Source organism: Anticarsia gemmatalis, chromosome Z (assembly GCF_050436995.1).
Source record: "Anticarsia gemmatalis isolate Benzon Research Colony breed Stoneville strain chromosome Z, ilAntGemm2 primary, whole genome shotgun sequence".
Taxonomy (NCBI): domain Eukaryota; kingdom Metazoa; phylum Arthropoda; class Insecta; order Lepidoptera; family Erebidae; genus Anticarsia; species Anticarsia gemmatalis.
This window is the reverse complement of record NC_134776.1, coordinates 15,103,552-15,128,461: the sequence shown is the minus strand read 5'-3', so window position 1 is coordinate 15,128,461 and position 24,910 is coordinate 15,103,552. Positions and strand designations below refer to the sequence as shown.

Sequence of the window (24,910 nt, the reverse complement as noted above, 5' to 3'; positions counted from 1 at the left end):
TCGCCTCAACTGTAACTGGAAGCCGAATTTATCAATGTCACACAACTTAGTAGTGACTAGTGATCCCGTTTATCTAGATTCAAGACTAATATAGGGCATAGGTTCCCAAACTTAAAGGGTGTTACTGTGTTTAATCATTATGAAGGATTTTTAGGTGCTAAGTAAGTTAATGGCAGGGCGCAGCGAGAAGTATTGCGCTTGGATCGCCCTTTAGGTATAGCAGTCAACCGAGAGTCCTCCGCGCTAGGTCTACGTTAAGTTAGCTTTCTGAAACACTAACCTACCCTACTTCTGTTCAAGTTGTTTGGCGACACCTGTATAACTTATGTAATATTGAGATTTTTTCGTTGTGAGTAGGGGCGGTGGCGAAAAAAGTATGTTAGGAGCCTGCTATTTGTGATTTAGATAGGTCGGTATAATTATGTTCAAAAAAATAGCCGTAGCAAACCGACAACGTACTGATAGTCTGCGGGTAAATAATATATAAATTCCACATTTTGTATGTCCGTTTCCGCAGTCCACCCGCGCACCTTGCATGACTCTACAAAGTTGCTGGCCCGAGTTTTCCGTGCAAGAGTAACGGACTAATATCAGAGTAACACCTTTAATCTTGTTGCATTTACTAGGCGTCAATAATTATTTATTTCACCAATATTATTGTGAATAGGTAGAAAAGGATTATTAAACAAAGTTATGCCTTAAATATCCAGTTTAAAAATACGTGTCAAGGGCGCGCGCGGTTTTGATTATAATATTGTACTAGCACTTTCACTAAATGGCGGTCACACTCATTGAGAAGCTAGCTAGTTTAGTAATTGACAGGTCAGAATCTGTAGATACCGTCAGGTTTGTGCTGATTTTACGAGGAACTCTTAAGATTGGTTCAATAATAATGCAAATAACGTTCAAAACGTTTGTTATATTGAATATAATTTCCACACCTTGCCTTTAAAACCGTGAAAAAACATCTGCGAACCAGTGTTAGGAATATCCATATCTCTGACTTGACCGCGCCCTAAAGCTCCGTCCCCTCATTGGCATTAAACTAGGGACGCTACGAAGGGCTCATCTATAAAGTAGTATAAACTCGTTATAGAAGTACATGTAAGATTGCATTAGGTAACTAGTTATTATGTAGAATACAATATAATCATTCGGTTGGTCCATATCGTTTAAAATATTATCTTTGCTGGAGAACATCCACAAACTAGACATTTGTTGTGTGTATTTTTTACTTTCCCTAATATCAGCTTCCTTATTAATTATTGTAATGTTGTGTCTTATAGAATTAAGCCCCTGTGTACTAATTTCAACGTTTGTGTTGTACTCGGCACATATCCAATGTTTAAATGTATAACGTGGGAGTTTTACTTAAGTGAGAATATCCAGTGTGGTAATTAACAAAATTAAACAAATCATATTACAGGTTATCTTCACAAAATTAGGTGACTAATAGATTTTTTCAAGGAATGCTATGTGTAACAAATCATGTAGAGCACCTCCACTTTTTATTAGAATAAATTTAAATATATTCTACTAGCAGTTAACATGAAAAGTAGAAGATTATGAGAAGCGGAAGGTAATGATGATCGATTAGAGCTCTATCGGATATCCGAAAAATAATTTAACCGGTAGCCGTAACAAATATAAAGTTTCAGATAATTCCGGATAAGGGAAGAATATAAATCCTAGGCATAAACTTAACACTTTCCTCAAAATTTCGTATTCTAAACGAAGCTATAAACTATGCCCCGTGCCGCTCCCGTAACCATTTTACAGTTATTTAAATAATAATAATATGTAAGGATCCGTACCTACATTATCTAGATCGAAGATTTCATATTCATCATCCTTACGTATGTATTACTAACTTTTTATTACACAATAGCTGGGTGTGTACTGTACATGAATAAAATAGGCAACATCAATGTTAGAGCGAGCGAGATAAACGCTTGGTTCAGAATCTACTTCGTTATTTCTTTGTCTGGCACTTGATCAATACTTCTGTGACTAATCACAACATCACCATTTAAGAGAAAATTTATTATCTAAATTTGAAATATGCTGGGCACTAATTTTATGACATTTCTAGTACCGATTTCAACATAAAATATAAATTACTGTACTTGCACAGGATTCACTTGGTCTAATAAAATGGTGAACAGTCAGCAGCAGGTTTTAAATTTCGTATGTAGTAGCATGGCAATGAATCACCACGGACTCTACTTTACTGCCTAATTATAATATGTAAGAATTACTATTAAATTAAAACTCAATAAAATTAAAATTTCAAGAGCAGAAGGTATGAATAACTAAAAATTGTCTGTTATCATGTGTGGGAGTTACTAACCTTTCTTGATGGTCTTCTTGTTCGTATTGATCATGGTCCTCTTGTGATAAGTTAAGCTCGCTAAACTGTTGTTCCACAGAATTAGACATTTCACTGTTTGTAATTCAACTTACGGCACAATTATAATTTTAATAAGTAATTAATTAAAATACTGATATAAGATTGGAATGATTTTTATGAATGTTTATATCACTATATTTATATTTATTACGTTAGGTAACCAATGTTCCTTCGGAGCGTGAGTTTTATGTCGGGTAGTCAAAACTGTTAACAAATAGTATTTAAGCCGGCCGGCGCGCACACGTGGTTGATTTGATCTGTTTATTTTCGTATTACATAATATAGTATGATGTAGCAAAGCTCCGTACGGAGCGACACCAAGCACAGGCGGTGTCTACTGAGTTGGCAGTGGAGTACGGACGGTGGCGTCACCGAGCGAGCGGCGAAATCGCTCGGAGTGCGATGCGGAGAAGGGATGGGCGCGAGTGGCACGTGTGCGCCGTGCGTACGGTTCGTCGACTATAGAGATCACTACTCAACTGAGCTGCCTAAATGATGTGACGTGCGTGACTGAACGGAACGAACAACGACGCCGACTCTACTCGATTCTTCGCACAACATTTTGTGCGGATTTTGTTTGAGAATGCGCGCGCTGGGCGTGGCTGAACCGGGGCCCGCGGGGAGAGCACGCCACACCTTAGTGAAGCGCAAGTATCGATCTTAAAGTTATATCGAGTGTGGTAATAGTTACTTTCGTCCGATATTCAGGGCATTAATATCTCAAGAAAACAACTAATAACTTCTAATCTTAATGCCTTAATAAACTAGTTAAAATTATTGGCTGCTCCGACCGCTTACCACCTAAATACCTACTTATGTTGGTAAGATACAATTCATAATAATAAACTAATACCTATCTAACAGAAAAAAGGCCTCTAAAATATTAACTTGATCTTATTAAATATATCCTATGTGACTAAATGCCATAGCAACTACCAGCAAATGTGACTAGAATTTTAATTAAACGAACTTTGAACATCAATTGTATTTGTATTGTTAATCACTTTGAATGTGTAACACACTATCTAAACATGTATTACAAAAAAATCATAACATTTACCTACCCTAAAATTTAAAAAAAAATAGTTTATCAGAATTTACCTTCTGATACACTAGATTAATTTTCACTAGATTCGGATTAATATAAAAACATAATAAGAATGTAATTTCGAAGGATTCAATTCTTTAACTTTAAATAAAAGCTACCATTTCTTATGTACAGCGATTTTTGTCAATCAATTCACTATACGTTTATTTTATAGTAATTTTCATTAGGTACTCTACCATTATTCATATTTAATTGTTTTTTGTTAATGCCTAGGAGAGATTACATTCTTTAAATGGGATCTTATTTACCGATTTTATTTATGTTTATTTTGTTTGAAAAATTATTTATATCATTAAGTTAATGGGTTGTTTACATCGGGATGAAAAGTTTTTCTAATAATTTTATTGCACAATATCAGGAAAGTTTAGAAATCCCTAGAAGAATATTTTACCGTCACGATTTTCCCCCAATTTCTTTAAATGAATAAAATATTGTACATAGTTAAGCAAATATATAGTTGAGCTGAGAATAATCGTCGCACTGCCACTAGAATGTATACCTTCTTGGTCTACTTTTAAGTATAAAAGCAGATTATGTGGAAAGACAGACTTAGTTAGTCTGTCTTTCCACATAATCTTCCGCTTTGCCTCTTCTTTGGTACAGCATTAGTTGTGAAAACGTGAGTGAAATAGACAGACATACTCAAGGGATACTGATTTTAGGGATCCCACGGCGATTTATAGAGTTGGCACAAACCATAACATTCCAATTTAATATTTTAAATTGAACAATTAAATTTGATTAAATTATCAGATATTTAAGATAGGAAATATAATAATGAAATTATAATTATCCTGAGGCTTACGGAAGGAACGATTTCCTTTTTATAGCGTCGCGCTTGTCATCTACTTTCAGTACATTTTGGCCTATTACCTGTTCTGATCATTTTCTCAATATTTAATAAAAAACCGCTAGTTAAAAAGAATTAGGCCGTTCAGGTCACTAATTAATTACTTAACAGCTGCATTTTCAAGCTTTATTGAATCCATTTTAGCATACATAGAGTCGATTAAATTAATTCTATGAATGCTTTTTATCATCTTGTGAGGAGTATTTCGGATATTTAGCTGTTAGGGGTATGCGGGTAGTTCGAAAAAAAAACAAAACAACTCGTTTTTTTTTGTTTAGTAACTAGGATTTTCCTGGTTCTATTGGTTTGTATATTTACATAGAACCAGGCATCGCCGTTAAGTTAAACAGTGGATAGAGGATTTTTTTAAATCCGATATATTTAAACTAATATTCCCTTATCAATTTACACAGGATTGTGTATTTCAGATTCGCCGTAACCCTTTGAAGATATAATATATTTTGAGAGGCTTTTAACGGCGATCTTTTTAACAATTAAGAAGGCAGTGTCTCTAGTAGTGTTGCCATCCCATAGAGCTCACAGTTACGTTCTTATGAAACTGATTAAGCGCCTATGTTGTCGTCATAGAGCTTTGTTTTTAGCTACCCGTTCTCTGCAGTAAACGATACAGACGGTAAAACGAGTTATATTAAACATTTCTAATTAATTAGATTAACTAATATCGACAAAATAAAATGGTCAATCACTAAGAGCGATAACAGGTTCGTGAAGTATATTTGTTACTGGGTCCGTGCGACGGCGCCCCGCGCCCATGCGTTTTCCACAGCGCTCGCCCGGGGCCCGCGGAGGGCGGTCGCCCGACACCGCCTACTTCGTCTGGTACAGGCGTCGCCCGCCTCGTGTCCCGCTTCACCTTAAAATTACAAGTAGACAAGACGTCGCTCCAAGGAGAAAACGCCCTTCAAATAGCTTATCCTGCCCTTACACGAGGGTTAGTAGACGAGAGAAAGCAGAATCCCACCTGATGCTGTTTACGCAAGCCAAACATTTCCAACCATAGGCGGAGTGCCTATTTATCAATTTTGAAATTTTAATCGTATTTTATTTATTGAAAACAAAAAGTTTAATATTTAATTGTAATTAGTATGTAAATATTTTTTATTTAATTCATATTTAAAATATTCACAAAATTACTACAAATCGGCCAATTAATTTTGAGTGGAACGTCGCATACTCGATGCGTGCGTACGAGCGACGAGAACGAGCTCACTAAACACAACAACGAGCTGAATCCAGAACGCTTGCACTAAACCGACGCTATACCTACATACCTACGTCACTGTATGAATCATTATTTTACTTAGACATAAGAAGAAAAACCTACTACGGAGCAGAAATTTATTCTTGGCGGTTAACAGGACCTATTTACAGAGTGGTAATGATCTAATCAGTTAAGTCAAAATGTTACCAAATTAGGTAGTCTTAACCTACTGAGTTACCTATGGAACCTGTAGTAATGATGTGGACAGGTAGGTACAAACAAAAATGGAAGGCACATGGAGACATCATAGGCAGGTGGGGTATGGATGCTACTGACAATAAGCAAAATAATATGTACTTAGAGGTAGTCAAAAGCTCATAAATATCCCGTAAGTATAAGTTTTCATTAGGTATAGGTTCCTACATAGGTACATAAATTTATTTTAATTTCATTATGTACCTACCTATAATATTTAGGTATCTCGCTATAAGAAAACATTTTTTTTATAAATTAAATCCAGGCGTCTGGGAAGTAGTTCAATCAAATGATGGTTACCTACATGATGTAGGTACCTACCTAAAATTTTATTTTTTACGATGGGAATGTAGACTGATTAGCTATTGACTGATTTACTGATCAAAACTTGAATGTAATTTAAAAAATGGTACGGTTCTATCTGGCATGGAGAGGAAGTAGAGGAGCCCACCGAGCGACCCGTAAGATATCGGTGACGTGTGTCACTTCTACAAACCGTCCATTACCCTGCAACATATCCTTACATTCCTTATCGACACAAAACTATAATAATAGGTCAGTCAAGTCAGAGACAAAATTTAATCTTATTCTACTTTTCATTCCAGATACTTTTTCATTTCTATTACAGACAGGTACCTCTATTCTGAACACAGGTACCTTGGAATACTAACTGATATCTCTGCATTAGGTAGCTATTTTGTCAAATTTTCAGTTTAGGGTGCAGTCACACGGTGTGTTACGCGCGTCAACAACGCGTTTTTGACGACTGACGCTCTACTGTAAACGCCAGGAAATCATCCTGTATTCAGACAAATGCATTTGTGGGTATTTAGTTAAATAACAGAAATCAGCTGACACAAACGTGAAAGCGAAAAACACATTCGGAGCTTGTCTGCTTAAAAATATGCGTAAGGTACTCTTTACTCTATACCCATGCCGGTTTGTATCGCAGCGTACGTTCTTTGGATAGATTCGTACGCATAGAGTCGCAGTAGCAATGCGCTGAATAATATACCACGCAGCCTCTAATACTCATACATACAGAAGCGCAAGCCCCTACGATTACAGCACGTCTTCAATGCGAAGTTTGGGCGTACGTTACCTATAAGCCGCAATGTAGAGCAAATTGACAAATTAGCTGCGTTTTATTCAAATGTATTTAGGATTGATACGAGTAAACTGCGGAAAGCTATGGCGAAAAATAAACAGTGTGAATGCTCCCTACGCACACCAGGCAACAGCCATAGATGTCAAAAATAATACCTAGCAGGTAGGTACGTACCTATCTTGATCATAATACGAATGGGAAATAAATGATTCCTAAATGGGGGATGATCTAGAAGAATGTTAAAAATATAAGTACTGGAGGATATCGTCAACTGCTTTTACTTAACCAGCAGATTTTAAAAAAGGATCACTAAAAAGGATACTTTTACAGAGCTATTAATGTACACATACAAAGTGATTTTCAGCTTTTACCAGAAATAGGACAGCAAAATAGAAATTTTCTCAATTTTTTATAGTGCTAAAAACCATTTGGTTAGATTTTTTTTGTAGCTACTCCCTAAAAATATTTTGGGGTGTACAAAAATATCTTAATTAAAAGTGGTTTCAGTTAATTCACAAGATAAGGTATTTTTTCTGTCAATTAATTAAACTATTGTTATTTTACTATTTTACTTAATACAAGAATTAAATTCGCTATAGAATCTCTACATTTTCTAAATTAAACTCCCATTGTCGTGTCGTGTAGGTACCGGTTCCTGTGAGGAACATTTTATATGAAATTTCATACTCTACATATTTCTATTTCTATAATAAGCCTTAATTTTAGGAAATCCTTAACTAGGTGGAATGACATTTAGCAATCATTGTTAGAAAATGTTTTTACTATGGCGACATTGACCAAATTTCATGGGGTTCCCGTCCCGATTCCCAGTCGACCTCTCTAGCGCTGTTTCAGTCAGAATATTAATTTAATTTCAGGAGAATATTAATTCAGAGGTGGTTTTTATCAGCTTAATTACTAAACTACTAATTTTGACAGATTCATCACATAAGTACCCCACTTTTATTTCAAGAGATTTTTAGCTGCCTCCATGACAAAGGTAGAGTTGGAACCGTCGCGCACACGTCTCAGGGATTTTTTTAATGATTGAGTCTAAACCTAATAGTTGAGAACGTTTTCTACTTTCCAACAAAAAACCTATTTTATTCTTTTAATTGTACTAATTCGTTAAATAATCCAAGTGTTAATATTATCCCCTCCCTTTTAGTCAGTGAATTTCTAACTTTTTACCCTCAAAGTTGATTAAAGTCGAGTAAAAAAATTATTCGCATATTTTCTATGAAAAATAGCATATTTAAATAGAAAACTTTAAACCCTATGTTATCTTACGTTTATTTCTATTTTAACACTTAACTTCCAAATATACAAACCGATCCTTTTATTTATTAGCTTTATAGGTCTAAGTGTCATGGGTTCGGCACCGGTACCGGCACCGGCACCACTGCAGCACTGTGCTGGCTCAAGAAGTCAAGATTTCCCTAGCGCTAGCAGCCAGCGTGATTACAAACATCCCGGCCGCGGGGTGTAAAGCTGCAAGCTTGTCGTGCATGCTGGCCGCGCGGCACAAGCTCCGCTCGCCGGTTCGCTGGGAGCAAGGCGGTCGGCATGTTTGAAGGGCTTGACGCAGTATGTGCGCTACACAAAATGTACACATGTGCATTTTGCATTTAGTGCACTTCTCAATACGGACACTTTGCTGCATACGCACTTCGCAGAATGGGCACTTTTTGGTAAAAAATATAATAGTAAATTAGCGTAATTAGATTTGATTTCCTAATTTGATTAGATTTCTTTTTACCTTTTTGCGAAACTTACAAAGTAAGTCAAACTCAGTATCACAAAAAAAATATATTTTTTAGTAATTCTATCCTATCCATTATGCAATAAATTTAATATATTGTCGCCGCTTTCTAGCCGTGCTTGCATAATATGCCATGTCCTTAAGAACAAGTACATTTACTAATCCGCGTTTTTAGAGAAAAAAAAGAGCTTGGTCGAAGAGGCAGAGGAATACTATACAATTTGATTTCAAAGAAGGTCAACAGCAAGTGCGGCCTGAGCATAAAGAGTATAATTTTTTATTGATAAAATATATAAAAAAAATCTATGTAATTTATACACTACAGCAAACATCGTGTAAAAAATGTGCGCTCTTACCCCCGGTTTCTGAGGTACATTTAGCAGTAGTTTATTTATTCAATAGTGTCAAAACTCATATAAAAAAACGCTATCGAATAGTTAAACTACCGTTAAATTTACTCAGAAACAGGTAGTGGACAGGTCAGTCAGTCAGGTTAGTGTTGTACATTATATAGAGTACGCCTGTAAATATATATTACTCTAAATATTCTCACTAGTAGTAGCGGACTAAGATCATCCGAGACCCGAGGAGAAAATCTTTTTAATGAGGCAGTCGAAGGCTCTTAGGAATCGAAGTAGGAAAGAAAGGAAGAAGACCGTTGTTTTTGAAAAACGATACAACAATTTATTACAGTTTACTGGGTTTTTTTTTACTTTAGTCTTTAGTTTTTTGGAGGCCCCTAGAAACGTTGCGAAAGGGATGGGTCATCCTTTCCATCGCGGGTTTAGTTTGTCACTGTTTTAATGGTTGCGAACCCTACTAACATTAATTTGCCCACTTTTTTATCTTAGATATACATACGTAGACAAAGCACTTCTAATCTGAAAGGTACAATATTATTATAGTTGGGATTGGATATAATCAAAAAAAACAAATGGGACCCATCGTGAGTCACAACGAACGTTAATTTTTTTTAACCCGCTCTGCTCGCTTCTAACGTATTGGACTTATGAAGTAAAACTAAGATAAAGACCAAGTATATTATATCAATCACCACAGTAACAAAAATAACAGGTTGGTACACCCCTTAAACAACTCAAGAGATCAACAGAAAGCATATTTTTAATAAAAAGTTAGGTATAAGTAACAAACAAATAAAAAACTGAACAAAGGGAAATTTACTAGGGAATTGATAACAATGGGACTGAAAATATCAGCGGAAGTATCCCTGGCTTAGAAATGTAGTGGCGACTCCGGCGAAGATGTTTAAATTACGATGTTCGAGTTTGAGCATAAAATCACAGGTACCTATCTGAAATACCTATATTCCTTTTAATGTAGGAAATTTGGTAAGTAAACACTAACCTTATTAACAGTCTTTCAAAATCCATTTTCCCTTAAATTTTTATGTGCATCATGGAGGCATTCAACACTATCAAGAGTATCATGTTAATACATTACTTCTTATGTATTTAAATGTATATCTCGTCTCTTAGTGTTTTTCAATCCTTATATACGAAGAGAAGTTGTGTTTTTTTCATCATGTTTTTTATCTTTTGTTAGGATACAAGCAGTGACATCTCAAATTCAAACGTATAGTTTGAATAGGCTGGCCGGTTAAACCTGTATGTACCTTTGAAGATTCGAGTCTGCTTAGCGGTAGTCGCAACGGCATCGCTACTAGGAGCGCGGAGCCGCAGCCCGTATGGCGTATTTAATATTTGGGCGAGTTATCAATGTGCGTCTAACGCTCTTCTAACGTCGCGTCGACGGCAGCTGTGCTCCGCCCGGGCTGGGGAGACAACCCCTCATGTCCAAAATACACATTACAACATTCTCTCGACGTTCCCATTGTGTCGGAACTACACCAGCTGCTTGAGCCGCAAGCTGCCGAACGCTAATTTGACCTCCAACATACGATAATCAGTTACATGTATGCCTTTATATCAGTTCACATGTGAATCATGCTGCTATTCTAATTACCTACTTCATCTTTTTTACTGAATTGTGTCAATGTTACTGATTACATTAAGCTAACTTTTTATCAGAATTCCCGACTTATCTTTATTGTTCTACTACTATGTTCAAGTAGGTAGGTATGTGAAATTGAGACAATGACGCTTTACGACTCTAGCTGAACTTATTATTGTTTATTTGTAAGTAACATAATAATATATTTTTAATATTAAGACATGCAAATTACCCCTGGAAGTAATTCAATAAGCCATATTTATAAGCATTAACATTGTTTTATTTAGTCGCTAGTGTAAATTTTCCTGCCACTGTCAATTTTAAAGAGTGGGTATTGCATTGCATCACTCCACGCGCACCCAAGTGTGTTTTATAGTCTTCTTGGGGAAAGGTCTCTCACACTCAGCTTAATTTCAATGCTATAATAATTTCAATACACTGCTGGTAGATTTTAATACCATTTTCTGGATACACCAAAGATTTTGCGTTCAAAATAGACAAATACTCGTCTGCAGATACTTCTGCAGATGAGTATTTGTATACGGATCACCGAGAATTTGATAACTATTCTCATTATGGTCATGGAAAGAAATGTACTATACATAAAATTATTCGAAAAATTCGTCAAATTCTAGTGATTCTTCATTCGAGACCAAGAAATCATTATTGAAAGCCCAGCTAGAAAAGAAATATGCAAGTTGCATTATAACACCATCTTCGTAAACGCAAATGACTTTTCTCAAATATCAAAATGACCAAGTGACCCATAATATTTCGGCTAGTAGATTAGATCGGCGTGTTCGAGCAAACATATTTTTAATAATAATACGTTGATAAATCCCTTTCATAAAATTGTACTCGGTACGGGTTGATTCAAATTTGTCTTTATTATTAACTACCTAACCAGAATAATAATAACACGAGGTCGTTATGAACGTTAGATGGCATCCGCTCGCAGTGGCAACCCCTCGAAATATGAATTAATTGGCGATCAGGTTTTTGAGCGGAATAAAACTTTTTTGATATTGTTATTCCATTGCGAAGGGTTAAATATCTTTTATGTTTATTTACAAAACTTATTACTTATTTTTATCACCGTTAAGAGAGAAAAATAATAGCTAGTAAGCGGGTTTCTTGGGCGCTGGACATAATGATACAAGGTCAAATGATTGCTCTGCTTACACCCAATTCTCTGATAAATTATTAGATGAAGTTAAATTGATTTAACGTTTTGTTCAAGGCTAGAATGCAAATTTGGCAATGAATAAAAAAAAATATTTTAGGCTCCAATAAAAATAGGTTCAAAGATTGATAGAGTTAGTAAAAAAATTAAAGCAAATATTCAAACAAATTTAGAACCGAGTAGACTCCTGCCCAGATGCAGGACGGGAGCGGATTTTAATATGTTTGAGGAATACATGAAAAAATGGTAGGTACATGATGATAGAAGAAAGAAAATATTAAATTGGCAACAAAAAAAAACAAACAAACGAAATGTCTCTGAAATTACTGAATACCCCCCCTAGAAACCATGATTGGCTTGGCCAACTAATTGGTCAACGAGTCGGCACCGTCTCTATTACCCATGATTAGTTTGGTATTTGTGTTTCTAGGTAAGTAAATACACCCTTCTAATAAAAAAAAGTATTTCAATAGAAAGAAACCAGGACCAAGGTCAATACTTCATTGTAGCGCTGGGCTCATTCTGTCGCACAAATAGGTGGTGTACGTTTTATTCAAACAGGTAAAGAAAACCAGGTACACTTCTAAAATTCAGGGCACCTTGTTTGTTACCCACTCCCTTTTATATTTCGGCATGGGCAAACAACGGCCGTCCGGCTTATGTTAAAGAACCACTTTAATAGTTTTATTGTTAATTCAATGTTTTTTTTTATTCTAAGAATAATGATTGAGAGCCGCGCATAATAAATAGTTTTGTTGCTGACGTTTCTAGGAATTGTCAGAAAAGCTATTCAGGTCGATGGTGGGGTAAGTCAGAATGTAGAGAAATAATATTTGGCTTATTCATAATTTGGAATTTATTTGAAAAGCTTTGTTTCTTTCGACGCTGACATTGGTCGAGCGTAATAAGAACATATGATGTTCTAAGGGACAGAACAGCATCGGTCACATGCTCAGCAGATTGTTCTATATAAATAACAAAACTCATTCAGAAGATAGAGCGCGAGCGCAAGGGTCATCGGTCTATAAAATACTAAATGTTACGTAAGTATGTCAACACGGGAGTTTAAACCACAACTGAGCTAATAGGATTGAATGCTAATATTGTTTGTTTGAGTTGTGGGAGCTCGATGACGTCTAGGATATCTATAGTGGTTACAACCCTTGGTCATTGTGCAAGAATCAGCGGCGCGAGCCAATGGCACGTCGGCCACACCCCTCGCCCCTACGTTGCATATGCACCCACCCCGCCTCTTCGCGCCTTCCTACTATGCAACCCTATCTATCATTGCTAGTCATTTTAGTCACTTTCATCCTTACATCTAGAACTTATGTAAACTAGTTGTAGTACAAAATTACGCTGTTTTTTTAAGATTCTATGTGTGCTGAAAAAAATTAAGTAGAATGGAACCTAGACTGTTTCGCTTATGTAATTTAGTCACCTCATTAAGGTTTGCCTACATTTCATATCCCAAGGTCTAACACATAATAATACTATGATTAAATATTTATACCCGATTTACATTCGTACTTTAATCTTAGTTCTGTAAATATGTTCATGTTTTTGATCATTAAAAATTGCAAAGCAACTATGTCATAAGATGGTCGGATACTTCATAATAGATGGAGCTCGTGAGCGCAAGACTTTCGTTATTTATAAATCCTGAAAGTTTGTCTTCACGCTCCCAACAGAGGTAAGACATACTTTTATTAAATAACATAGACACATATACACGAGCTCGCGGTTTATAATCAATTATGAGGTCTGGCCACGAAAAAAAAGACAAGTAATAATAATCCAAGGACAACCTATCAATCAGGTTTATCTCACTCGTACCAGAGTCAACTCTTACAAAAGGGGTAGGTACTCGAAATGTTCGCACCAAACAGACTATAAAAAAATGAATAAAAGATGACCTAACATGCAAATTGAATAGCAAGATACTTGATACGATATTTTGATGGTAGTTACGATCATCATATTTCTGCCTTTATCGCAAGTTATTTGGGGTTCGCACAATACCTGTTTTCGTTTCATTCATCGCTTCTCACGTCATTTTGATGGTAATTTTGGCGTCTCACAAACTCATCATTTATTATTCGGATTGTCTACTCCTATTACCCAAGACTCCAGTGACATTGGCTTTCTCGTTAGATAGCAGATACTCATCAATTGCATAATATATGCCGGACTAATTTCTTCGAACCTCGAAGGACACTCGTCAAAATTGTTTATCATTAGTCCCCATTTTCAACTAAGTAGATCTCTATTTTAAAACTAACGTTCTTATTTTATGTCGATATGGTATGAATGATAAGTTGTTTTTTATGGCCTCTACAAGCATCGGAATGAGTAGTAACAGTAAAGCATATGATTTAGGAAAAAATTGAACAGCCGCCTAGCCGTTTTGATCGAAATAGGTTCGTGGCACGTCTAATGTAAAACTCTCTGAGCACTAGCTACAATATAACATTTTAGAAATGGCGTCATAAGGTTATTCAGTCCAATGAGCATTTGCTGTTGGCTTATAAAGATGGAAGATCTGGAGCAACTTATATGGGTATCAAAACATCTTTTTGCATATAGTTTACTCGAACTAAGCCGCGGGCATCAGCTGGTATATAATACGTGAACTTTTTCCAATTTATTGTAGCGCATTTAAGGAGTCAACGAACGCAAAAAGGAAATGAATGTCTAGACCGTCGTACTTCAATTAATTAAAAGATCAGTTATATTGTGACGTAGTGATACATACGTATTACGTATTATTACATTCCGGGCTATTACGTAGTGACATTGTTTATTCCTATAACATCGTGCTTGTGTAGTGTATCAAATACATTTACGTTGCGTCATTTAAAATTACCATGTAACGGGAGCAAGCCTTTTTCAATAAATTCTCTTATCAAAATTCCGAGCTATTTTTTTAGAGCAGTCCAATAGTTTAAAATATTATAATAGCAGTTTTTGCCCGACCCAGAACTGAACCCTAGACCTCGTTTTACCTAAGTATCCACTTCTGGCCAGAATACAGAGAGAGAATTTTCGATTGTCTTGTACTTTTTCATATTAGAATTTATTTTTTCAAATTAGCAGCTACTTTTGTCAGAGATTAGTAAGTAGAGTTCTATGGATGGTCAAGACACAGAAAAAAGGAGAGAGTGTGTCATGTGCTTACAAGTCATTTGCTTAAGGCTCTGAAAACAATATAACTTAGTAAAAAAATGGCTAACTGTAAGTTTATATTTTAAGTACCCACTATCCATCTAAGTACCAATATACATTCCACTACATTTTTTGTTGTTCCCATAATCAATAGAAAGATCCAAAAGAATATCGTATAGCATAAATACAGATAAAATCAAGGCTTTTCCCAAGGGGGTAAATACTAATCTTTCTACCGACTACTATCTTTTAAAGTACCTTTTGCGTTTGTTGAAACCATTATTAATTGATTTAAAAAAATTACTCCGTATGAAGAGTATGAAAATTTCTGTTAAAACTATTATTTTTTTACGTTTCTTTGTCTAACTTCAATTTAATTTTTCATTACATTGCCATCTTCCAAGATGCCAAGTAAGTTGATTTAGTGCAATTAGTTGTTTAGATACTCCAAACATGTAAATGCATTTAGCCTCGTAATAAGTCAGCTTCAACTTACATCAAGCAACCCGCACATAGCATTCCTGATTAGTAACAAGATTATGATTCGCTTCTGTTTGTAACTGGAGAGACACATGAGACTTGCTCATATTTATTATGCTGTATCAATTAGGAATTCTCGTTAGCAACAAGTGCGGCGCCGCGCGTGCATGCGACGTTTAAGTGCAATCGCAGTACTCTGTCACCTGACTCTGCGCGCCCGCACACGAACTAAGTTATGACTACCGCGACAGGCGCCTAGTCTAAATAATTGTTATTGACTGTTACATCAACACAACTATGTGGCTGTTATCTTTTTTAAAATCGTTTAGTTACTACTCTTGAGAGATTATGATTAGAATATCTATTTAGATAGTGATAAGAATAAATATGAATCGTTTACCTAAAGTAACTAAATTATGAATTTGTTGTAATTTTTATTAATGAAGATAGTAGAAGTACTACTTATTATTAGCTACACAGTAATAATACAATCACTTTGTATGAATAGTTAACTAATAGCCTTAATAATTAAATTGAGACTTTCATACACGAAAGTAGGATTGAAATGTATTCATATATTTGCTTGCGACGAGTCCTACAATAATTTACCCCCGAATTAATAACCATATAATAAATATATGTACCTAGATAGCTACCTACATGCAAAATTTTATCCGTTACGGTACAAGTAGATAAAATTATGTATTTGTAAAATAGTAGAGTTTTCGTAGAGTAGTCAGAATTTGAAAATTGATGGAAAATCGTTTCCAACGAACGTATAGCGCAGAGCAATAAAATCGATTTGCACCGATGTGCGCACTTAACGTAATAATTTAGAGTAAAGATTTAGTTTTAGTTTGTTTATCTGTTTTGAATAGTTTTAGCAACTACAAAACTGATTTTAAAGTTAATCAAATCCTATTCCGAAAAAAAGCCATTTTTATTCATTTTTTTTAATTATAATGTTGTACTATGAAAGGAATAAATTTTTTGCAGAAATTTAGCTTGCGCACCAAAAGTATGATAGGCATTGAGTCATTATTTTGAAAACGTATTTTCGCGTGGATAAGTGCTATCAGAGGGAGAGCCAATTTTTTCCAGGAGGAGCCCCTCACCAGCAGCGGGAAATTTATAGGTAATGTAATATGTATTCATTTACCAGGACTTGCTGATTAATTTCAGTAGTAGTACCTACATAAACAAAATAATTTCTTAAAAAATAAAATCAATTACAGATATTTTTATTGTTTGTCTGAAAAACTTTTTTTTTTCAAAGAATTGTAATGGATACAAGAAGTAATATTTTAAAAACATTTTTTACATTTTGGTTCACCAAGTTATTTTATTTAATTATGGAAAATACCAAATTCCGTACAATTTATAAAATAAACGATACTTTAATGAACCTATCTCAAGAGCTACAATTCACTTAGTAAATGCATAAGCCGTATTAAAAAATATCTGTTTAGATTCTATTATAAAAGTATTTACGTCACCAAAGTCCAAAAAGGTGGTAGTTATTGTACTAGCAAACTGACAGCCATCAAAATATTATTATCGTGCCACAATGTTGCTCTATGTAATTAATTTAGATCGATACATGCAAATAGGGCTGACATGACTGGTGACAATCTCATACCACACATCAGGTTACGTGGAAATAGAAAGTATTTACTCCTGTACTATCTTTTTGTGAATTTTAAATCGGATATACCTAAATAATATATAAGTACTCTACATATTTATTTAACGAAATTATGGAGCTTTTACTGTAAAATTTACTTGTGTTACTTTTTATACATGTCAGTATTTTCTCAGGAAGACTAAATGATCTAGATTTAGGTTTAGATTGATATTGACTATGGATAAACATGACGCGCTGATACTTTATTTAACAAGCTGAATGTTTGCAACTGTAAACTATGCCAATGTGACGTTTCATATAATTTTATTAAATAAATTTATGTGTTTTCCATTTTTTTATATTCAGGTATATGTATCTTACAGCCCTTTCATATTACGTGCGCTATCATTGAATATTTTATACGGGAACTGTGTTTGTTTGTACCAATTACGTGTGGAATATTTGATTTGATTTGATTCAAATACGCGTTGCGGAATAAAATATCAGACCTAGCAGTGTTGATTACTGTAGAGTGTAAAATGTAGAATTAGATATTATTTAATTTTATCTAGTTCACACAATAATGCCCTAGAGCGAAGGTTATTTAGAAAGGAGATGGAAAATTTATAGGTTTCGAATAATGGCTAAGAGTTATTATATATTACAATAATATATTTTAATTATTGTAATCACGGATGTGATTCACCGACGCAGTTACCACAATAAAGCATTTAATCGTCTTAAATTTGGTTCACGCAGTGATAAAATTGGGCATTGTTATGTAAACAGTAGGGGTCTCGGATCGAGCTGGACAAAATTCGTTTATTGCCAAAGGGGTTTTAAAATTTTAGGTGGTAATTGATTTCTACTCGTTAGCTATTATTGAATACACTGACATAAGATATAATCATAAAATAAATTATACATAATTAAAAAACATATGGATGAGTTTGACAGTGGATATGGCAGGTGCGGCGCGGTTGATTCATTTGGCGGACGGTTCCACGCGTCGAACACGTGCCAAACACCGCCCCAGCCCTTAACCCTCTTGTTTGTCAGACTTTCTGAAAGTGAACCAACTTTCTCGATGTATCTTGTAAACTCGTCGAGCCCCCTTTTGTAAGTGAATTATGACTATTGTATATAAAGCTACGGCTCATTGTACTGGTTAAAGCACGCGACAACCACGAGTCCACCGGGTAGACTAGCTCTATTAACTAAGAGAAAACATCGTTTTACCTCACCCTTCTTATAAATAGTACAGGTTCATAGTGATGGACGTGGGGTCATTTGGTTAGGTCAGGCCACAAAACGACTATAATAAATGAATGATCTGAATTTAAAGTAATTTTCACAATTACTCATAATACATTTAATACAATATGATCCTACGTAAGTAATGTTTATGCGCAATCTGTGGAATATACAATTCTCTATCTCGAAAAACCTACTCACGTATTGTAAGTTATTTTTCTGGAAATTTCCGTAAAAATGGGAGGTTTAACAAGTATTACCTAGCGTTTTATATACTATTTTATATAAACGAAGTATAGCACGTTATTATTAAGCATGCCGCTTAAATTTCGTTCGTGGGAACAAAGAGCAACAGTTGTTAAACATTAGGGGTGTCACCCCTCCCTTACTGTTCTCCTCGCCCTCGGCCGTGGACCAACGCCCAATAAGTAAAAAAATGTTTGTTATAATTAACATGACGAGATTACATAGACGGATGGCAACTCAATATGTACCTAGTGCGCTGTATTGACTAATCTCAAATATTTTAAAGGATTTTGAAAATTTTAGGAGTTTACGTTTTGTTCCTCTTAAGCAATACTGAATAATCCTCCCTCCCTTTAGCCTCTAGTTTTTGTACGTAATACTTTCATATGACGTCACAAGCTACTGTTATTGTTGATATCAAAATTAAATGAGAGATTATTCATGTTGTCTGTTTAAACTTTAACATTTTGAAGTTTTTTTAAAAAAGCTTAAGAATTTAAAGGTACCTACAGTTTTTTGATTGGGTACTGTGCTACGGAACATTTCTCAACAAATCGTTATTCTGAAGAAATTGCAAACAAATAATAACGTCAAAAGCTAGCAAGTTAACAAGGACCAACTCCTTATTTCCTAGTCATGCGCAGAGAGCAGCACATGGAAATAAATGTCATTTTGTTCATTTATTTGCGCAACTAGTGCACCTAGTCTCTAGTATTCCCGGTTCTCGTCAAACCTCGTTTCGTTTCAACGGAGATGGAAGCGGCAGTAGCTACAAGCGACGAGCGGAAATAGACAAGAACACTCGATAGAGTTTATAAATATTTTCACAAAATAAAATATGGAAATAATATATTAAGGACAATGTTATGGCTTGTGAAAGGCAAAAATGAGGCACTGTACTTATTGTAGATTGCAAGAAATGATCATTTTATTTATGTTAACACGCCTGCTTTACCCGAAGATTATGGGCGGAGGAATATGAAATATATAATTTTCAATAAATTTTAGTCCTATGTAAGCCTTACCCACTGGCATATTTTATCCCATGAAACCCAATAGTTCTTTGCTCGGCTTGGGAATCGAGAACCCTAATGAAAAGTACTACTGCCCAGACCAGAGAGGCAATTAGGTAAAGTTTTTGAAATAAATCTATTTAATAAAAAAATAACATAAATTGATGCTTTCTTATCATTTCAGCATCAAAGAAGATATTGAAGATCCTCTATCGTCGGTTGTTTTTTTACAGTGTGGAATAAAACTGAGAAAATCCCAGAATAAAGCTAAGTGGAAATCAGTCCAATAATAAAATTAACTAGAAAGTTGTTTGTTACGTGATTCCGCTTCAATACGTTAAGATAAGACGGATGTGACAAAGGTCCAATACAAAAATAGACAGCGGAATCACGGGAAATTGTAGGACGATGTTGGAATCCTTGCAGAGGCTAGCGGAATCGTGTGGGAGGCCAGCACTCATATTATATTACCGTAGTTTTGAGAAAACAAGAAAATAGTACAATACCTATTTAATTGGATACAATAAACAATACTTATAAACATCTCAACCTACCTATCTAGACTTGGTTTTCATTGGTGTGTCATGGTAAGGTATATTAACTGGGTTTTAATCAATTAAAAACTTGTGTAGATATAATGTACACCCTAAATATTTGAACTATGGCAATTTTTCCAAAAATAGTCAAATATAAAATTACAGTTACAACACATTAAATCACTCATTTGTTCCTGTCGAAAATATTTTACCTAATAGTGACGTCATTACGTTAGCATTTATACAAAAACCGTTTGTGACGCTATTATTATAGTAGCTGATTTGACTGGTAGTAAAATACCGTATTATTGTAAAACCGTATGTAATTAAGTCACCGTGTTAAAGTGGAAATTGCATTGCTTTCATATCTTGACGTATTATGTAAAGGCACTACATAATTCAGAAATTAATTCTAAAAAACTAAATGTTTTTTATTACATTAATAAATACCTTACACAGTGAAATAATGAAATAGGTAGGTACTTAACTAAAAAAAATATTTTATAAACATACATATTTATATGAAGGTAAATATTTCATTAGTCATGTTCAATTTCTGTAGACATTTATAGGTTTATTTTACCAAGATAATATCATTATTTATCTTTGAAAATAATCAAGTCGAGCTTTGATCAACGCACTCTGGGTATCTTTTTGCTCGTACCCCCCAGGCGGAGGTAATTAAAACTAGTAAATTAATATCGTACAACAAGGAGAATGACTGACAGGCGCGCCACTGGGTATGAACCCCTCTACCCCCGATATAAATTCTAGTCTAGTATAGTTCTAGATCCACCCTTGCCTAAGATACTAGACATATTATTATGACTCTTTTTTATATGTTTCTTCTTCTTTCCTTACTCAAATTTATAACTTCTTCTTCAACAAAAGCGAAACGCAACAGGTGTCAAAAAGAAGCTGTCATGGCAGAGATCATGGCTTCCAATAATTGGGATATTGATTGATAGAAGACAAATGTCCAGCGACATTGGGTGACGTTGAGCGACGTTGCCTGTTTTCGCTTGTCGCTACAGATGGGCGTCGTGCGATTTTGCTAGGTTTGTCTAGAGCAGGGTCCGGGACCACTTTTATATTATTCTTGTTAGCAGGGACCAGTATGTAAGTACATATATTAAAAATAAAGTGTAATAATCTACCTGAAAATTAAAATTTCAAAATCTATCGCGGATCATATTTTCACTTCCACGGACCACTGGTGGTCCGTGGACCACTGGTCGGGAACCACTGGTCTAGAGGAATCTTGTCCAGCTTTGTTTAACGCGTGGCCAATAGATATATAATATATGTCGTGGGACATTTGTCCCCTGGTAAATTCCAATTTTAAATGCTGTAGCTATAATGATAATAATAAACTTCTGTTCATAAACCATATTTTTTTTAAGTGTACTTTGAATCTTATGAAGGAAATGTTCAGCTCTATGGACGTAAATCTATACTAATATTATAAAATTGTAGAGTTTGTTTGTTTGAATGCGCTAATCTGAGGAACTGCTGGTGCGAATAGAAAAAAAAAACTGTTGGATAGCCTGTTTATTGAGGAAAGATATAGGTTATATAACGTTACGCTAAAAACATCAGGAGCAGGGTGGCAACGAGAAATATTTCAAAAACGGGAAAATTGTGACCCATTCTCGCTTATGTCACGCAAGTGAAGTTGCGCTGGTCAGCTAGTTTAAAATAAAATACGTCAGTGTTTTGTGACGAAACATTCGGCTAGCACCATTATTGTCAATAATTTGTGAATTTAAAAGTTCATTACTTTGAGTTATTTTAAAATAATTTTACTTTTTAATTAGAAATTTATATGATCCAATTCATCCAAATGAAATCAAATCCTTATAGGTTTTGTAAAAGAAAGGAAAACTAAAAGTCCGCTGTCGATATTCATAGAGCAACATAGTGGTGATAGCGATTACGCGTGATTCGATAGGTACGCGAGGTCAACGCCCGGCGCCCGAGCTACAATCAAACACTGCCAGTACTGTCACAGAACTGAGTAATAATGTCCGCATGAATGCGTTCAACAATGATGCTCCTAGTTTCATTCGTCACAGTATTTCATTAATGAATCGTCTCGGTAGTTCTGTAATAAATAAACTTGGCTAGAGACACCACTGAACATTCTTCGATGTCAAGGAGCCTCAAGCAGGGTGGCGTAATTCACAGTCAGGTGTAAGATGGTCCGGGGGGAGAGGGGTAAAAGGAATTTGTTTCTTCAAGTTTCGCTGAAGTCCGGAGACTTGACACTTAAAGAGACTGCCGCACCCGTCTCTTTGAAATAAATCTTCAAAGCTGATATACAGAAATAAGATACAAGTTTTATTGCGAACTGCTTTATTTTTTGTCTTCTACTCGCGATTTAATATGGAAAGGTGGTGTGATAAAAGCTTTAAAAATAATTGATTACTCGTATCAAAATATATGAGGAAAAAATATTTAGCGATATTGACTATTATGGAAATTTGAACTCATATTTTGGTATTTGTTTCATAACATGCTATCAAATTTTTATCTCTGCATCACATTAGGTTGACTGAAGGGAATGATGCTGGCGCTTTTAACATAGTATTTTGTAAAATAAATAAACGAAAACCTCGAATAATGATGTTCTTTTCACCAATTTTTACTTTTTAACCATTATTTAATGAAAGGCGGGGCGGCACAATGATGTAGAGTAATAATTAATTGTATGATTTCAGATTTGTTAAGCCTCTTTCTGTGTTCTGGGTGGTAGTAATGTTTTTGTATACTACAGATAATCGCGTGGTCTAGGGAAGTCGGGTTCGACTCCGAGGGCCGGGCAAAGTGATTTTATGCTCTTCTATTTTATTTTAGAATATTTTCATTAGCCCTGACTTTGCTATCTGATATGGCAATAGGCTGGCTCCTTATTTAATAGCACTTTTTAATCATTTGTGTAGCTGTATAATTTATTTATCGTGATCAATCGGGCGTCAGTCAAGTGTCTGGTGTGTATTCCAAACGTTGTGCAATAATATGATTTAAAAATCGAAAGTTAAAAGAAAAATATGTTATTCGGTAGAGCTCAATTTGTCCAGTGTAGCAAATTGAAGAGTGTCGAAAATATTTAAAAGTGTCTTACTGACTCAAAGGGTTTTCATAGACCCCATTTTCATGAAATCCTGACTCGATAGTTTTAACTTGTTAGTTAGCAGGCATTTACATATTTTACGTTACTCATCTCACTAATACATTTAAGTTGATTTAAAGATAACAAAATCCTCAACAAAGAATGTATTATTAACAGCAGTTACTTATACGTTAACGACTCTATGAAATCTGTGACCTAGAAACCATCACCTAAATAGTCCATAAATATGTCAATCTTTCTATAGGCTCCCCTAAGCGCTTATCGCATCGATGGTCAGTTGGAGCATAGTAATTCTGGCATGTTGAAGCAGATTTCAGCTTTGTAAAAGATAAATAATTAGGTAAACGAAAATATTCTGGTTGGCTTGACATATCGGCACTGGTAGTGCAGGTCGCAAGCTGTCATCAGCTTGACACAGTTGTCAATATAAATAATATTTAAATATGCCATATTAATTTCAACAGTAATCTGCTTATAGTGTTATCGATAACAGCCTTATGTAGTCGCGTATCCACAATTCATCGCTTACTGTGGTTTCTGTACATTTTCCTTGTTTGAGCCGTAGAAACTTACATGGAAGTGATAAGCTGTTTTTTATTCAAAGAATGACAAGACTCGCACAGATCACCTAAAGCGTGTGATTGACTCTACATTATTTGTTTAGGTACCCCTAACCAAGTACATCAATACTTATTATTTATCCAAGAAAAAATAGCCTAATCCAATAATTATTTTAGTACCCACGTCAAAAAACTTTAAACAAGTAGGTTATATTTAACTATTCTCCTCAATATATGAAATAATATAGAACTGAAGCTACCATAACCTAAAAATGTTTTTGAGGAAAATCACAACTCCAAGCGCAAGTTGTGGTCGTGTTAACATTTTAGAGGTTATAAATATATCTCGTCAAAAGTGTTTATTTGAAAACGGCTTATCTGGTAAGTACAACAATAATAATACGTCATTGTCACGTAAATACTTGAATACCATTGGTAACTTTTTTGACAATAACAATAATATTGTAAAGACTTAATAAACATATCTATATTTGTGAAGTCATTTCGTTAGATGTGTCATGACAGAAAACAGATAAAAAATATTTAAAAACTTCGGAGAACTAAACCTAAATATAATCGCTGGGAAAACTACCTACTACCTGTTGATGTTAACTTGTAAGAATTTATGTACATGTTTAAATCTAAATGATGCCATCGCCAATAGGATTCTAATCATATAAATAAATGCTTACCTATCTTCGTATATGGGAGAGGCATCGCCGGAAGCACCCTGGGACATGTCTCCGTCCATGTTGGGGTATTAAGTAGATCGGTATCGGGCCGGGAACTCGGGCCTCTATCGGCGTTTACAGTGTGGAAAATGGGCACACGGAAGAAACCGGTGCGCGCGTGTAGCGAGTACTGAGCGGAGTGCGCGCGAGCGTCGTTCGCTCGGTTCGTTTTCGTTCGGTTGGTCGGTCTCCGGTCGACAGGCGGGCGGCCGTTCGGCATAAGAGCGCGCGGGGCGATCGCCGAGCGGGCGGAGATAGAGGGGCTTCGACTCCCGCGCCCCGCCTGCGTCTCCACGGCA

The 24,910-nt window shown here is 35.2% G+C and overlaps 1 protein-coding gene across 4 annotated transcripts in view; it reads right to left on the bottom strand.

Moving 5' to 3' along the window:
- Positions 1–24,823, bottom strand: part of Imp (IGF-II mRNA-binding protein) — a 43,322-nt gene extending 18,499 nt beyond the window's left edge. Inside the window, exon 1 of one of the 4 annotated variants that reach the window (XM_076134671.1) lies at positions 24,573–24,823. In XM_076134671.1, coding sequence (XP_075990786.1) covers positions 24,573–24,631 — 59 coding nt within the window. In that variant the 5' untranslated portion in view covers positions 24,632–24,823. Of the gene's footprint in view, positions 1–2,350; positions 3,005–24,572 lie in introns of those variants that run through there. The other 3 variants (XM_076134674.1, XM_076134675.1, XM_076134670.1) reach the window with 3 other exon arrangements.
- Positions 24,824–24,910: the final 87 nt, after the last annotated feature.